The 18,104-nt window shown below is 31.1% G+C and overlaps 1 protein-coding gene across 1 annotated transcript in view; it reads right to left on the minus strand.

Moving 5' to 3' along the window:
• Positions 1-18,104, minus strand: part of LOC139517969 (retinal guanylyl cyclase 2-like) — a 63,328-nt gene that overhangs the window by 5,984 nt on the left and 39,240 nt on the right. The window contains exons 6-16 of the mRNA XM_071309535.1: positions 16,946-17,023; positions 16,033-16,137; positions 15,493-15,564; positions 11,994-12,141; positions 11,000-11,149; positions 9,817-9,988; positions 5,740-5,880; positions 5,133-5,325; positions 4,269-4,443; positions 3,605-3,703; positions 3,190-3,281 (exon numbers count right to left, since the gene is read on the minus strand). Of these exons, the coding sequence (XP_071165636.1) occupies positions 3,190-3,281; positions 3,605-3,703; positions 4,269-4,443; positions 5,133-5,325; positions 5,740-5,880; positions 9,817-9,988; positions 11,000-11,149; positions 11,994-12,141; positions 15,493-15,564; positions 16,033-16,137; positions 16,946-17,023 (1,425 nt within the window). The remainder of the gene's footprint in view (positions 1-3,189; positions 3,282-3,604; positions 3,704-4,268; positions 4,444-5,132; positions 5,326-5,739; positions 5,881-9,816; positions 9,989-10,999; positions 11,150-11,993; positions 12,142-15,492; positions 15,565-16,032; positions 16,138-16,945; positions 17,024-18,104) is intronic.

Raw genomic sequence — 18,104 nt, forward strand, 5'->3', positions numbered from 1 at the left:
TATGAACATCAGGCACAATCCTTCCCGTTAGGGGTTTAGTATCATACCATCATAACATATATGAGAAGAACATAACCAATGTCATGCCAACAACTGGTTTTTGAAAAAATGTAAGAAGTCTGCATGTTGAGCTATATTTACGAATGATGTCCTTATACCGATGATAAAATTAAGTAAATGTTTTGACTAGTTTGTGATATCGAAAACCCTGGTGTAATAATTTTTCAGTAATACATAAACTTCTCTCGTTAAAATCTTAAACATTGTTACATACACGAGCGAATCGTACAAGTTGGGATATATAAACACCGTAAGATGGTGACAAGGGAACGTCACCATCTAAAAATGGATAATTAACGATAGGAAATGAAAAATCATCTCTTTTATCATAAATTTTAGTATTCAGCTTTCCGTTAGTGATATAGATATCAAGACCGAGAAAAGGGCAGTGGTCATTGTTAGTATTAGCTTTATTTAAAGTAAGTTCAACAGGATAAATTTCTTTAATATACATACTGAAGTCGTCATTATTGAGAGCCAAAATATCATCCAAATATCTAAAAGTATTATTAAATTTGTTTATCAGATGTTGTTTCGATGGGTCTTTGCTTATTTTTGTTATAAATTGTAACTCATAGCAATACAAAAACAGGTCCGCAATAAGTGGTGCACAGTTAGTCCCCATTGGAATTCCGATAATCTGACGATATACGGAATCCCCAAAGCGAACAAAAATGTTATCTAGTAAAAATTCAAGGGCATATATAGTATCAAAGCATGTCCAATTGACATAGTTTTTTTTTGTTTATTGCTACTAAAAAATGACCTAAAAGAGTTTGAACATATATATTCACATTCTGACTGTGTGAATTTTTTCTTAATGTGAATGTGAGGCAATGTGGTATACAGGGTAGAAAAATCAAAACTTTGAACAGATTTAAAATCACCAATATAAGCATGCAATTTATCAAATACTTCCAACGAGTTCTTGACACTCCAAAAGTAATTAATTCCACCTTTTTCGAAGGGCTTATTTGAACAATTTATTATCAGGTTTTTAATTCTACCAAGTGTGCTGGTAAGAAGAATAGACAATTTAGTAGTGGAATAATGGCTTGAAGACGAAATAAATCTATATTTGTAAGGTGTTTTGTGTAGCTTCGGAAGCCAGTACATAATTGGGACTTTCATTGTATTTGGCTCTGCTTGTAAAGCGGTAGCTAAAAGTTTATGTTTGTTACAGATGTCGTTTTTTGAAAATGAAGTCAGTTGGAATGTTGGTGAATTGGTGATTTCTTTTTTCAGAACCTAAATGTAAAATTTACGTCAAACAATAATAATATTATTAGCAGCTTTATCTGCCGGGACAAAAACAAATTTCTTGGCTAGTTCTTTTAGTTTATGTTTGATACGAGAAATAGGTTTTTTGTGGTTATTGTTAATAGTAAAATGTTCTTTAAAATGTTGAATACGTATATCAACTATCTTCATTACTGAATTAAAAAAAGAGTCCAAAGCTTTTCCCCGTTTTATCCATTTCATACAGTAAGTATGGAGTGAGTCGTGGATGATATTACGACACTCTTTCCAATTAATAATTGACAGGGGACGATATTTAGGTCCTTTACTGAGGAATGATTTTAACTCTCGGTCTTGAACGATGTTAAGATCTCCTGTTATAACATGGGAAATGGGTCCATAGATATATTCGAAGGTACTACAATTACATGAAGTAGGTGTATTTTCACTGATATTAACATCTTTACACAGTTGACTATAATTAAACACAAATTTCCGGGTAGATTTCTTGTAAATATAACAAATAAGAGGTAGCTCAGTATTGTCAAAATATCCAGGAATTTGTTCTTTAACAGAATGGTCGTTAAATATACCGGCAATATTTACAAAATCAAAACCTTTATTGACATACTTTATTTTAATAAAATGTTTTTTATGATCTTCAGGGCGATCAATTTTGGGAAATAGTTTAGAATAACAATATGCCATAATAATTTGAACAATTTCGTAATTAGGACTGCTAAATGTATATGAAATTGTGGTGCAATCCTCCAAAATTTTATTTAACTTATTAACCGGTAATGAACAGAGTTTTGTTAACAGATACTGTCTGCCGTTGTTTTTTGAAATAGAAATTAGGTCCGAAATATTGGTATGATTGGTCCGAAATTTTCTTTGATTGCGATTTGTCCTACGACCGTGAGAACGGTTTTTATGAACATTTAGAAACTATATCCATATATTGTTAAAAATGTTAGCGATGGTAGTATTTTTAGATAACCGATTTTGAAGATTGAGACGTGTAGATACCCTTTGAACAAGTTTAGTATTTAATATTCTTCCATTTCTAAGCTTCATAATTGTTTTTTGTTAGTGAATTATATTATAAAGGAGCAAAGACTGGCGTCCAGAATATGAACCAGCATACAATAATTTAAGTTATGTAAAATTGATAAATCTGTTCGGCTAAAAATGTCAAACGCTATCAGTATTAATTACCCGAAAAAGATAGAGTATATCAGGGTAGGACTGATGGCTGACTAAATAGTAGATACACACTTTGAAATCTTGGGTGGACTTAATACGATGTAAAATCATGAATTATCCTAAAATCTATAAAAGTAAAAGTAATGTCATTTTATTCGTTCATACAGTAGTATAGAACATTTAACTTATCCATACTTTTCAAAGGCACCCACTCGTATCTAAAGACACCATGAAAATATTTCTAAAAACTTTGCTTACAAAAACAAAATTTGACAACGCAGCTATAAAAAGCTTGTCTAGCGAAGAGACAATTTATATTTCAAAAGGCAATGAGTACATCAAACTGAAGTATTCACAATCAAATCATACTTTCCTCTTATTGAAATCTTAAACAAATACTACCGAATATTTTGACTTATCATAAGAAACACGACGATACTAATTTATAGATTAAAAAAATAACACGTTAGACCTTTGTTGCGCTGAAGTTGACTCTTCTTTCCCTTCCCGTGTTTTTGTCGTTGGTGAAAATTCAACTTTGTTATGTTTGACTTTTCATGGAAAGTATGAATATTTTAAATAGATTTTAATTTTAATATCTTTTAGCAGGGAAAAAAGCTACATCATTGCTTCTAAATCAGCTGTTAGCTCACTTAAATTATATTATAGAATATATAATCTTACCTTTAATTCGACTTCTCCTCTGTAAGACATTTTATAACTACCCAGTTCATCAAGTTTCACTTTTGTTGTTTGACTTATATGGATTCTAAAAGCTAAAGTGAAAAAAACATGTTTGACAAAATAAAGGATTTGCATTTAAGTAAAATATTATCAAAGAAATTTATAACAAGTACATTATAAACATATTTTTAGCGAAATATCAGAATTAATAATTAAATATGCATGCAATCGTATTTAATTTAAAGCAGATTGTATTCACCGGTCGACTCCATTCTAGATGCTGTGTTTACTGTATCAATAAACCTACCTGCACCGGTCGACTCCATTCTAGATGCTGTGTTTACTTTATCAATAAACCTACCTGCACCGGTCGACTCCATTCTAGATGCTGTGTTTACTGTATCAATAAACCTACCTGCACCGGTGGACTCCATTCTAGATGCTGTGTTTACTGTATCACCAAAAAGGCAATATCTCGGCATGGTAAGGCCTACCACTCCCGCTACACATGGACCTTTTAGAAAGATCAATTAAAAGTATTAATGTTACATAAAATCGTAAAATTTTAATGACACATATTTAATGTGTGTTCAACAGTCAGGGTTTTTGGTCGCTGTTAAAATTCTTTACAGCCTTTATTTTTTTATTTTGACATGGTGTTAGTCTTTTTGTCTTCCACTTCTTATTTTTTGTCTCCTCAAGTTAGGTATACTTTTTTCTCGACTCGGGGTGACTATGACATATTGCTACAACCTTAGTGATATCTATAGATACCATTTGATTGTTGTGCCGTACGGTTCTTATTGGTGATTTCAAAATGTAAAACACTATTTTTGCGATTTATAAATATACAAAACCTAACTTAAAACACCAAAATGCTCTTTGAAATTTTTCTCAGCCATTTAATAATTAAACATGTATAAATAAAATGAATAGTTATTATAATAAAAAGAAGATGTGGTATGATTGCAAATGAAATAACTCTCTACGAGAGACATGCTAAACGCGTTAAAAAATACAAAAAGCAGGTATTTCATTTTTTTTTGTTGACTTGTTTTACTCAATTTCATTCAATTAACCTGAATGCAATCCTATACGCAGTCTCAATGGTACTTCCGGCATATGTCGAATGGTAAATTTTCCACATTGGCTTAGAAGATCTAACGCCATTGTTCCGATCTCCCCAGCATGTCTGTTGCCATTCGGAATCGGAAGTCCGCTAGCGACCATGTACGCATCACCAATCGTTTCAACCTTAAAAATGTAATTAATTGCAGCTACTGTAGTTACTCCCATGCTCGGTGTTGACATGAATATCAATAATGTGGTCATTTTTATAAATTTCCTGTTTACAAAACTTTGAATTGTTTGAAACGCTAAGGATGTTCTTATCCCAGGTATAGATTACCTCAGTATTTAATATTTGGTACAACCTTTTGGAATTTTGGATTCTTATGCTCTTCAACTTTGTACTTGTTTGGCTGTATAATTTTTTTGATATGAGCGTCACTGATGACGAAACGCGCGTCTGGCTTACTAAAATATAATCTGGTACCTTTGATAACTATGTTAGAGAGGCATATATATAATGATGCTTAAGTTGATTCACAACTGATATTTGCAAATGTTTCAAATGACCTTATACACATCGTAGTTGTCTATAGTAAAATAATTCAAATGACCTTATACACATCGTAGCTGTCTATAGTAGAATAATTCAAATGACCTTATACACATCGTAGCTGTCTATAGTAGAATAATTCAAATGACCTTATACACATCGTAGCTGTCTATAGTAGAATAATTCAAATGACCTTATACACATCATAGTCTGTTTATAGTAGAATGTTTCAAATGACCTAATACACATTGTAGTTGTCTATAGTAAAATTGAGAAACCTTAAACACATCGTAGTTGTTTATAGTAGAATGGTTCAAATTACCTTATACACATCGTAGTTGTCTATAGTAGAATCAAACATGGTGTATAAATCATTCAAAAGAGTAACCACTTGCAATGGGTTACTCATGGCAGAGATTGTCGTAAAACCAACTATATCACTAAAGTAAATTGTGCATTCTGTAAACATTTCAGCTTCTACTGACCTGCCCGTCTTCAGACTTTCAGCGACGGTTCTATAAAATAAAAACAGGAATGAGAGCTGCTTGTGATAAACATGGACATTAACACAGTTCTCTTGCAGTCTATTTCAGTCTTCATTGATCATTTGTAATCTAAATCGTAAGTCATAAAGGCGTACCTGACACAAGTTGTTTCCTTTTTCGATATTCAAATTTTGAAATATTATAACTCCTAACTGATTTTTTTTTCCACATAATTTTTTTTTCCCTCAAATTTTTTTTTCACAAAATTTGTTTTTCCTCAAACTTTTTTTCCTTTAGCTTTATTAACCGCTTATCAAGACTCAAAGAATCATCATTGCGGAACACATAATTCATTTGAAAAGGTCTTCCCGAATCGACTGGACGTACACCGAAACAGTTCAAACAGATAAACTGGGAACTCAATTATTCTTAAGGACAACTTACGGTGGTAACATTCGGAATAAAAGAAGGTCTGTTTTCTTTTTCTCTTCTTCAAGTTCCAGTGTTCTTTCTTTCACTATGTCTTCCAAATCATTTGAATATTTCTCTAGCATTCGAAACATAGAATCCACGATGTTGAGCTTTCTACAGAAATATGGAATAGAGTAGAGTATAATTAGTTAACGGTACAAAGTGAATGATATTAGATAGAGAAAAGCCAGAATGAAAGCGAATGATAATTCACCAAGTATGACATTTAAATCATGACTGAACTCAAATTTAGGCTTCTACTTTTTGTATAGCGAATAAGGTTTATAAAAGTAAACTAGGATTATTTTCTTTCAGTATCACTGACATCATACAAAGATTGTGTGCTTTAGTAACTAGAATTGAAATGTTCTTGGTTAGAACAAATAACTCATCTGTAGTTTACTTGATGTCGTTGGTTTCTGTCTGTTATATTGTTTCTGTTTTTCGTTTATTTTTTTGTCATGATCAGGCTGTTGGTTTTTTCGTTTGTCATTTCAGTGCTCTTTATAGAGACCTATTTAGTATAGGTTTTGTTCATTGATGAAGGCAGCATGGTGACCCATATTAAAATTTCGGGGCCTTTTGTATAGCTGATTATTCGATGTGGGCTTTGCTTCGATTATTGTGGCATTACGATAAACTATTGCTGTTAATTTTTGTGTCATTTGGTTTCTTGTGTAGAGTTGTCTCATTAGAAATCAAACCACATCTACTTTTTCAATAAATGATAAAAAAAAAAATCAAATTACTGATAATAATAATCAGAAAATAACGTTTTTACGTTTATTTAATACCTTTCTGGTTGCGATTAATTGATTATACAGACAGAACAAAAAGGTCGTCATTCAACTTAATCATTTTCAAAATTTCAAAATGGAAATTTTTTTTAATGTCTGGTGATTACATAGAATAACAATTAATTTCAACGATAACATTTACATACAATTTTTCTTCTTGAAGATATTTAAATACGTAATTTTAGTTTATCTCAAATGATTAATGTAATTAATTTTCAAAGATATTAAGAGATTTTCTTTCTGATCCACCAACTTCCTTAATAAAGTAATTTAGTGTCATTAATTTTCTCATTTATAAATTTTATGTTTCCCTTCTTCTCCATTGAACATTATTTTTATCATGTTCATACCTTACCTCAGACAGCCTTAGAAACGGCGGTCAGAAGGTAATAGCAATAGGCTTAATCTGCTGGTTACAATTTGTTGGTTATTAATATCTTTGCCCAGATATATGTTTAAATTAGTGCAAGGGGAAATGGAAGCTTTTGTGTCAAATTACAGATTTCTGGATTTGAGGTTTGTTTAAATCTTAGAGATTTTAGTGACAAAAATGTATTTTTTGTATGGTCGTTTGATTTGGCTTCATATGCTTAGACAAGATACATTCAGCCTTCCTTTATTTGTTAGCTGCCTGATATCTTTTGGTATGACGCGATGAATGTATTTGGACAAGAGTTTCACAGCAATTATTTCTAACTGAGCAGCAACTTCCACAATACATGAGTTAACCCCTGTTTTTTGGTATGAATATGATCTATGTTGCTTTATGATTTAAAAATGATAGCATGTATTTGATTCTTTGAATAAAATGGCTGTTTAGGGCTCGATAGTGGTGATGAATGGGTGAATTTGGTACAAGGTTTTGGTGTATAAAATCTACAATAAATACTAACTTTCCCACTGAGATTGTTTTGGTGTATAAACTCCATAATAAATACTAACTTTCCCCCTGAGATTGTTTTGGTTATAAAATCTGCAATAAATACTAATTTTACCCCTGAGATTGTTTTGGTGTATAAAATCTTCAATAAATACTAACTTTCCCCCTGAGATTGTTTTGGTGTATAAAATCTACAATAAATACTAACTTTCCCCCTGAGATTGTTTTGGTGTATAAAATCTTCAATAAATACTAACTTTCCCCCTGAGATAGTTTTGGTGTATAAAATCTACAATAAATACTAACTTCCCCCCTGAGATTGTTTTGGTGTATAAACTCTACATTAAATACTAACCTTCCCCCTGAGATTGTTTTGGTGTATAAAATCTACAATAAATACTAACTTTCCCCCTGAGATTGTTTCGGTATATAAAATCTGCAATATATACTAATTGTCCCCCTGAGATAGTTGTGGTGTATAAAATCTACAATAAATGCTAACTTTCCCCCTGAGATTGTTTTGGTGTATGAAATCTACATTAAATACTAACCTTCACCCTGAGATTGTTTTGGTGTATAAACTCTTTAAAAAATACTAACTTTCCCCCTGAGATTGTTTTGGTGTATAAAATCTACAATAAATACTAATTTTCCCCCTGAAATTGTTTTGGTGTATAAAATCTACAATAAATACTAACTTTCCCCCTGAGATTGTTTTGGTGTATAAACTCTATAATAAATACTAACTTTCCCCCTGAGATTGTTTTGGTGTATAAAATCTACAATAAATACTAATTTTCCCCCTGAGATTGTTTTGGTGTATAAAATCTGCAATAAATACTAACTTTCCCCCTGAGATTGTTTTGGTGTATAAAATCTACAATAAATACTAACTTTCCCCCTGAGATAGTTTTGGTATATAAACTGTACAATAAATACTAAGTTTCCCCCACCAGATTGTTTCGGTATATAAAATCTACAATAAATACTAACTTTCCCCCTGAGATTGTTTTGGTGTATAAAATCTACAATAAATACGAAATTTCCCCCTGCGATTGTTTTGGTGTATATAATCTACAATAAATACTAACTTTCCCCCCTGAGATTGTTTTGGTGTTTAAAATCTACAATAAATACTAACTTTCCCCCTGAGATTGTTTTGGTGTATAAAATCTGCAATAAATACTAACTTTCCCCCTCAGATTGTTTGGTATATAAACTCTGCAATAAATACTAACTTTCCCCCTGAGATTGTTTTGGTGTATAAAATCTACAATAAATACTAACTTTCCCCCTGAGATTGTTTTGGTGTATAAACTCTATAATAAATACTAACTTTCCCCCTGAGATAGTTTTGGCGTATAAAATCTGCAATAAATACTAACTATCCCCCTGAGATTGTTTTGGTGTATAAAATCTACAATAAATACTAGCTTTCCCCCTGAGATTGTTTTGGTGTATAAAATCTACAATAAATACTAACTTCCCCCCTGAGATTGTTTTGGTGTATAAAATCTACAACAAATACTAACTTTCCCCCTGAGATTGTTTTGGTTATTTAATCTACAATAAATACTAACTTTCCCCCTGAGATTGTTTTGGTGTATAAAATCTTCAATAAATACTAATTTTCCCCCTGAGATTGTTTTGGTGTATAAAATCTACAATAAATACTAACTTTCCCCCTGAGATTGTTTTGGTGTATAAAATCTTCAATAAATACTAATTTTACCCCTGAGATTGTTTTGGTGTATAAAATCTACAATAAATACTAACTTTCCCCCTGGAATTGTTTTGGTGTATAAAATCTACAATAAATACTAACTTTCCCCCTGAGATTGTTTTGGTGTATAAAATCTTCAATAAATACTAATTTTCCCCCTGAGATTGTTTTGATGTATAAAATCTGCAATAAATACTAACTTTCCCCCTGAGATTGTTTTGGTGTATAGAATATGCAATAAATACTAACTTTCCCCCTGAGATTGTTTTGGTGTATAAAATCTGCAATAAATACTAACTTTCCCCCTGATATAGTTTTGGTGTATAAAATCTACAATAAATACTAACTTTCCCCCTGAGATTGTTTGAGATTGTTTTGGTGTATAAAATCTACAATAAATACTAACTCCCCCCTGAGATTGTTTTGATGTATAAAATCTGCAATAAATACTAACTTTCTCCCCGAGATTGTTTTGGTGGATACAATCTGCAATAAATACTAACTTTCCCCCTGAGATTGTTTTGGTGTATAAAATCTACAATAAATACTAACTTTCCCCCTGAGATTGTTTTGGTGTATAAAATCTGCAATAAATACTTACTTTCCCCCTGAGATTGTTTTGGTATATAAAATCTACAATAAATACTAACTTTCCCCCTGAGATTGTTTTGTATTGGTGATAAACTTCTTCAATGGAAGGCCTGAGATCTGGATTTTCTGCCCAGCAAGATTTCATCAACTGTATATATTGTGGCGGTGCTGCCTGCGGAGAAACGGATGGTCGTAGTAAAGGTGGAGGTTTCTTCAATTTCTTTATTATTTCTGCCAAGTATAAGCAAATGCTGCAGCAAAAGTGTGATACAAAATTGAGGTTCGTTTAATTTTCAAAATGAACGCGATCTTACATAGCTGTAAGTAAATTGTTTATTATAGTGACATGTTAAAATAAGCATAAATATATAAATTTGTACAGAATACAATTATATATACTATTCACCCGGCCCAAAGGACCATTAAGTCGCCCTTTAATGTTCAATCCAATATATAAGTTTCAATGTATTTTTTTTTAATTACAATTCAATTCGTAAAGATCGCTATAATATCTCGTTTTGTTGGATGAAAAAGTCTATAAAAAAGCATTAAAACAAATTGTTTTTCAAATGAGTAACGCGAATAATAAGTACATGTGCTTTTCTCAATTTTGTTATTTTGGTGAAGGATCAAACAGGTATTTAGAAAACAAGACCTTTCACAAATTAAAATTATATGGTTTGCTACTGACCCCCTACGGTTCCATAGAGGGTTAGTAAAACCATTAGGGGTTTATGCCAAATGTCCATTACTCTTAACTACTTACTTTTAACATGGTCATACTGTCAACTTATACATTTAAACAATTGAATTAGCCTTTTCTCTGCGGTAAATGACACAAAAGAAAACTATACACACACGATAAACAACCCATGTTAACCGACTCGGACCCTTTTGTAATTATTAACAGATACGATTTAAAAAAAAAACTATACCAGTTACATGATTTTTTTTATCAAAGTAAGAGATGAATATCCTCCCGGTAAATCCGGTCACGCTCCGCTCGGCAGATCTTGTGATTTACATACGCGTTTCCTCTTGGTTGTAGTCAGTATTCCAAAAGCTTTTATGATTTAAAAACATATATTAGATTAAAGCTGCCTCTAAGTATGACTTAGCGATTGTCAACAACAAAACTGCCCTAAAGCGGTTTTGTCATTTTATACAAGGACCTAGTTTTACATCTTTATCTTGTCATATGATAGTAAATGTGACTTATATTTAACATATATACATGCATACCTTCTCGTTTCAAATCTACCATTCCGAATGGACTCATTCTAAGTATTAATTCCTGAGTAACTATAGCAAAACTATACATATCGCCTTTTTCAGAGCCTTTCATACAAAAGCCTGGTTCTCTAAGATGTTCCGGTGCTGTCCAAAGAAGATCTGTATTATAGAACGAAGAAATATTTACTCGCTGTTCAATAATCTTAACAAAAACTGCATGTAAATTCAGGCTGACAATTAATAAACAACTTAACTTTACTATATGTAGTTATATTCCCGCATTCGGAATATAATATTCCCGCATTCGGAATATATGTTACAGTAAAGTCACAGGCACTTGTCTCGTGTTATATTTAGGTATATATGGGTCTGAAACAAGTGCCTGTGAGTGAAGTTGTAGAATTAGGGATTATTTTTTTATTAATTTCAGGAACTATGTATAACCATTGGTAACTTAAGTGATTAAATATTAATTACAAATATTTTCAGGAATTATGCATTATCAAATTTTCAGGAAAAATAACAGAAATAAAGAGGCAACGGATCAAAGTTAAATATAAAAAAAAAACATTTTCAAGTTATAAACAGTTGCTTAAGAATCGAATGCTTCTTTAAGTAAATTTATTGGGTTGTAAAATCGTTATCCAAAGTACATTTTGTTCCGCACTTCATTCTAAAAATGTGCACACGATCGCCGCTTTTACAGTCCCATAAAACTGTTAAAAGAAGTATTCAAAACTTAGAACTACATTTGTATGATAGGATCACGAAAACACGATTTCTATCAAGTTTTTCTTTTATACTTTTCTTTGCACTCATGACATTTCTCTTTGAAATTACTGTTTATTTCAGAATGATGTGAGGTTGCTGTTAGACAATCAAAATAAAGTATTTAATGAAACATACATGTTATATAACCTTTTCACCTGCACAGCATGACAAGCTGTTTTTTTTAAGTTATAATGGACGTTTATTCAGCTAAAACTAAGTAGAGTAAACATACCTGCCAATTCCGATTCGATATTCGCTCTAAACTTTTCTTTTAATCCAAAATCTGTTAATTTTAACACCCATCTACTGTCGATTACACAGTTCCTGGACTTCAAGTTACCATGGTATCGTACAGCACTATTTTGAATAAATCTTAATCCCTGCAAAATCATCATCGTGAAATTATTTGTGAAAACTAAATAAATATTTCAAAACATTTCTACGAAAAGTTTTTCATGTTACATGTACATGTATGATGCTGGTGATACAGTGATGTACCAATCTTCGATGTTATGATACGAGTTCTATTGCTGAGGTAAGGAAATATATCTCAATAGTATAACTTCCAACTTCTGCATTTACATTCACTACTGATTTTGACTTACAAAAATAATAAAAAGGAACTACAATTACAAAATAAGAAGTATATGTTTGCTTTTGCATGCAATTGAACAGAATCTAATAAATTTCAAATAGCTTTAATACCAGAAAAATTATCTAGTCTTCCTTAGGTTAATCATAGATGTATTAAACCACATCTATGGTTTATACATTTCTGGGTTAATCAATATCGACAAATTACCTCATAACAGACATTCAAAAAAGCAATGGTTTGATCTGGAATGTTTGAAAGCAAAATAAGAATTCAGAGAATCAAAAAGACTGTGTAAAAAATATGGTTCAATATATAAAAAAGAAGATGTGGTATAATTGCCAATGAGACAACTGTCCACAAGAGACCAACATGACACAGACGTTAACAATTATAGGTCACCGTACGGCCTTCAACAATGAGCAAAGCCCATACCGCATAGTCAGCTATAAAAGGCCCCGATAAGACAATGTAAAACAATTCAAACGAGAAAACTAACGGCCTTATTTATTTTTTAAAAAATGAACGAAAAACAAATATGTAACACATTTAAACAAACGACAACCACTGAATTACAGGCTCCTGACTTGGGACAGGCACATATTTAAATAATGTGGCTGGGTTAAACATGTTAGCGGGATCCCTCCCGTAATCTGGGACAGTGGTATAACAGTACAACATAAGAACGAACTATAAAAATCAGATGGACAAAAATACAAATATATATAAAGAAAGATTAAGGGTGAGTGAACTTTCCTATAAGAACTATGGATAATGCTATTGTGAGATTTAATACAGATTTTCGAAACAAAATGAAAAACATGAGAACAAAAAATCCCAAAGAATTTGGAAACTTTTTCATGGTTATAGGCAAAGAGATATTTCTAAAATTCCTTTGCAAACTTTGGTTGACTTTTTTAAAGATTTGATACAAACAAAGATCATTCAGACGATTTTGTTATTACAAACAAGATAAATTCAGACGAAGTAAATGAGATGATAAACAAGGGAATAGCTGCCGATGAAATAAGAAAAGCAGTGAAAAAAGCGAAAAATAACAAGTCTCCAGGTGATGATATAATTATTAATGAATACATTTCATCTTCATTGGATTCTATGATTGACATTTATGTTTATTTATTCAATTTGATTTGTAATACAGCTATTGTACCAGAGTCGTGGCTTTTTGGTAATGTTTTACCTATTTTTAAGAATAAAGGGAGTAAAATGGAACCAACAAATTATAGACCCATAACACTGTTATCTTGCATTGGGAAGATATTCACATCTATTTTGAATGATAGATTAAGTACATTTTTCGATCATTATAAGATTTTACATGAGAATCAAGCTGGATTCAGATCCGGATGTTCTACTAACGACCATATTTTTTCTCTGTATGTATTGTTTCAATTATTATTTTTAAAAAGAAAGAAACTTTACTGTGCGTTTATAGATTTGGAAAAGCCTTTGATTTTGTACATAGAAACTCTTAATTTTTCAAACTTCTACAGAACCACATAGATGGTACTTTTTTGAATTGTACAAAATATGTATCAAGATACGAAATCCTGTATATAGGATAATGAAAAGTCTGAATTCGTTGCTTGTGATATAGGAGTTAGACAAGGGGAGAATATCTCTCCTATTTTGTTTTCTTTATATCTAAATGACTTGCAAGACTTTCTAGAAACTACAAATGTTAAAGGTTTAGAAACTACATGTATTAGTAAAGATATAGAAAATGAACTAATGGTTTATTTCAAAATGTTTATTTTACTGTATGCTGACGATACAATGTTGATGTCAGAATCAAATGAAGACTTGCAATTGATGCTTAATGAATTTTGTGATTATTGTAAACAATGGAAACTGAAAGTAAATGTGCAGAAAACAAAAGTTATGGTATTCTCAAATGTCGACTGTCAAAGAATTTAAAATTTTATATTGAAGATTATGAAATCGAGATAGTAAATGAATATAAATATCTTGGAATTATTTTTTCAAAAAGTGGCTTTTTTTTAAGACAAGAAAATATTTATATGGAAAAGCTACAAAAGCAACGTATGGATTGTTACAAAAATGAAGAAAAAACAATTTGTCTATTGAATGTCAATAAGATATTTTTGACAAAACTATTTTACCGATACTTTTGTATGGATGTGAAATTCGGGGTTTGGAAAATTTAGAGTTACTCGAAAAAGTACATATGCGATTTTGCAAACTTATATTACATTTGAAACAATCTACTTCAAATTTTATGATTTACGGAGAGCTGGGAAGATATCCCATTTCATTTCACGCAAGAATTCGTATGGTAAAGTTTTGGTGTCGTCTTTTACATTGAGAAGAATGTTAAGTCTCTTCACTATTATATAAGCTATTATTAGTCTATTCTAATAATTATGGTTTGGAGAGTAAATGGTTACGTTTTATAAAAAACACATTAGACAATTAGACAATTGTGGAATGTCAATATTTGGAATCAACAGGGTACTTTTTTGCTCTGTGGATTTCTAAATGTGTAGAACAAAAACTGAAGGACCAATTTATTCAGGAATGGTATGAAAATATGAATTCTACCTCAAAAGGTATATGTTATAGAATATTTAAAAAAGAATTTAAATTTGAAGAATATATTATATCTATTTTACCATTGAATTGTATGTATATGTTTTGTAAATTTAGATGTGGTAGCCACCGTCTACCAGTTGAGACAGGGAGATATAAAAATCTGTCGAGAAATCATAGATTGTGTCGTATCTGTGGCTCGGCTGAAATCGGTGACGAGTATCATTATATTTTGTCTTGTAATCTTTCGTTAATGATAGACAAAAATATGTACCAGAATTTTGTTGGAAAAATCCAAACACCTTGAAATTATGTAATCTGTTTTCCTCAAATAATATTACAGTTTTAGAAAAATTATGTCGATATATTAAAGCTGTTAATGTGAAAGTCTCTCCTCCTGGTTAATGTATATCATTTACTTCATACATGCACTGTATATTATATTGTTGTATATACTTATTGTCTCTATAACTATGTTATTAGTTGATGAGAATAAAATTCATTCACAAAATAAGTTTCAATCATTGAACTTGTCTGACTTCTTATGGAATAATAAAACCCGGCTTACCCTTACTAAATCTGTCAACAATGATACTTTAAAATCCCAGTCTAGTTTGATGTTCGCACTTTTTATCACATCCTATAAATAGATAAAAATGCAAGCAATAATGTCTGCTGTTCATATAATAAACGATTGACGTTATATCAAAGACATGATGTTTAGCCTGTAATGACTGTACCAAGTCAGGAACATGACAGTTGTCATCTACTATTCCTTTGGTGTGTTTGAGCTTTTGATTTTGTCATTAGATTAGTGACTGTCCGTTTGAATTTTCCTCGAAGTTCGATATTTTTGTTATTTTACTTTTTTCAAACAACCGAAAAACGTATTAAAATATTTTTTTTTATGCGTATGCAGTAGATGTATAACAATAGGTTATTTAAAAGGTTTGTTTCATTATTGTCAAGTCTTCTACAAAGATTATAAACATCGTGTGTGCAGCAAAAAAGAAAGGAATGTAAAAATGATACCGCATAAAAGGCAAACTATTTTCTATAAGCAACAGTTACTGTTGTATACTGTGTGAAGTGTGATCTAACTGTTTACCTGTAAGCTTCCCCTGTTACAATATTCGGAAACAACAGCATAACATGTTGGATCAATAAGAATACCATACATCGGATTCACATTTTCGTGTCTAATTTCACGAAGCTGAAAAACATAATATAAAAAATTGCATTAACTATAAGCGTGGTTTCCTTTACAAGAACTATGTTTCGTATGCAAGAATTCTATGCAAATGTGTTTCAATCATATATTTCACGTTAACTTGTTACATTTGTAATTGTAATTTAATCAATCTGATTAAATGCAGATCTTGCGAATAAGCTTTGCTTACAAGAATCTGACAACATTTCGTTTCACTGTCTGTTCTGGTAAAAATTACATCAGCCAATGAAATTTGAGCCTTCAAGTTTTTGAAGGTGTGTATTCATCGGATAAATCCAGAGGATCCCAAAAGTTCCATAAAAAGAAAGTTAAACAGAGCGCTTTCAGATCCTTAAAAGCAAAGTTTGGACACATGATCTCTAATTTTATCGGACATTGAATAGCGATATAATTAACTGTATGGTCTTTATATTGTATAAACCCAACAGTACAAACGTACTTAAAACAACTGTAATTGGAAAAAAAAAAATGGAGGAAGATGACATCGCACAAACAAATCAATCAAAATAGATGGCTTCATAGTCAGATCATGAGCTATTTTTTTCATATGGAACATTCTTATATCAAGATGTAAATCGTTATTTGCTGTCATGTGATTATTACATATTGCATTACATGTATGATTTTCACAATTAGCTGCTATCTATTAAAACAGACGTCTTAATGGTTTCAGATGATTTTTCAAGAGACTACTACATGTATTATATAGTTTAATAGTATTCTTTACAGAATATAAACGGAATTCGGATGGTTGAATATAAAGGACATCCAAATGTTAGAATATACTTACAGTTCTAAACTGTGCCATCATTTTCCCTGAAACTTCAAAGCCTTTTGTAGAAATTTCTTTGACGTATACAATATCTCCCTAAATTCAGAAAAAATGAAGATTTTGATCTAAATATATATACATTTAAATAACACGGCGGCAATACCTAACCAGGAAATCGTTTAACATATACAACCGATCAACTCTGTGATGAAAAACATACATGAAACATGACAAGCTCACACTTGATACTATTCTTTTTAATAAATACACTATTTTCTCTTAAAGCTCTCAATGATTGATTGATTACTTATAAGCTAAATGTCCAGTGGTAAACATTGCTTGCATATTCAGGACGAGATCAAAACAACAATAAATCGTAAAGGTAAACTGTGCTCTTTTATGTTATTTTTGACTAATTTAGAAGAAGGTCTTTCAGCGATTTAACAATATGTAATTGAAAAGCATAATAAATGCAGGGTATCAACTTTCGTTGTGTAAAGTTTATAAAAAGGTAAACGGATGAATCAAAAGCTAAACCGGCCGTGCGAGGCCTTTATAGCCAATCAAGGTCGTTAAAACTCCCATCATGATCCCGAGCTAACTATAGGAATTAACAGATTACTCATATAAGTTATCTTATGTTTGTTTTAACATCGCAAATTCAAAATATAAAATCTGTTCCATAAGATTTTCTATGAGACATTATATGACTTGCTCTTGAATTCGATCCTGTTTTCCCCTGTTATGTTGTTATACGACAAGACATTGAAAACAATACTAAATAACCACAGAAACCTCATCAACAATTCCGGATATCAGGAATGCTAATATTTACACACATTTGACATTCACAAAGCAAACTAATCATGAATTTATTATTTACTGTAGTCAATAATTTTTGAACAAGTCCATAATTAGTCATACTATGTGTCTCACAGAAGTCGTTAAGTTTGAACAAACATAATTCAAGGCAAGGCAAACAGTGAATTAGGTAAACAAATCATTACATAATTATTTCCGGGGAAACAAGATAATGTTAAATCAATGTGCTTCTAGAATAGATACAGGTTTCCGCCGACAGTTAATAGGCCCATAAGTTATAGATTATATATAGTTTTCAAAGATGGAAGTGGAGATTAACTTGCTAATTGTCATCATTAACATTCAGGAATCAGGA

Source organism: Mytilus edulis, chromosome 3, assembly GCF_963676685.1.
Source record: "Mytilus edulis chromosome 3, xbMytEdul2.2, whole genome shotgun sequence".
Classification (NCBI taxonomy): Eukaryota; Metazoa; Mollusca; class Bivalvia; order Mytilida; family Mytilidae; genus Mytilus; species Mytilus edulis.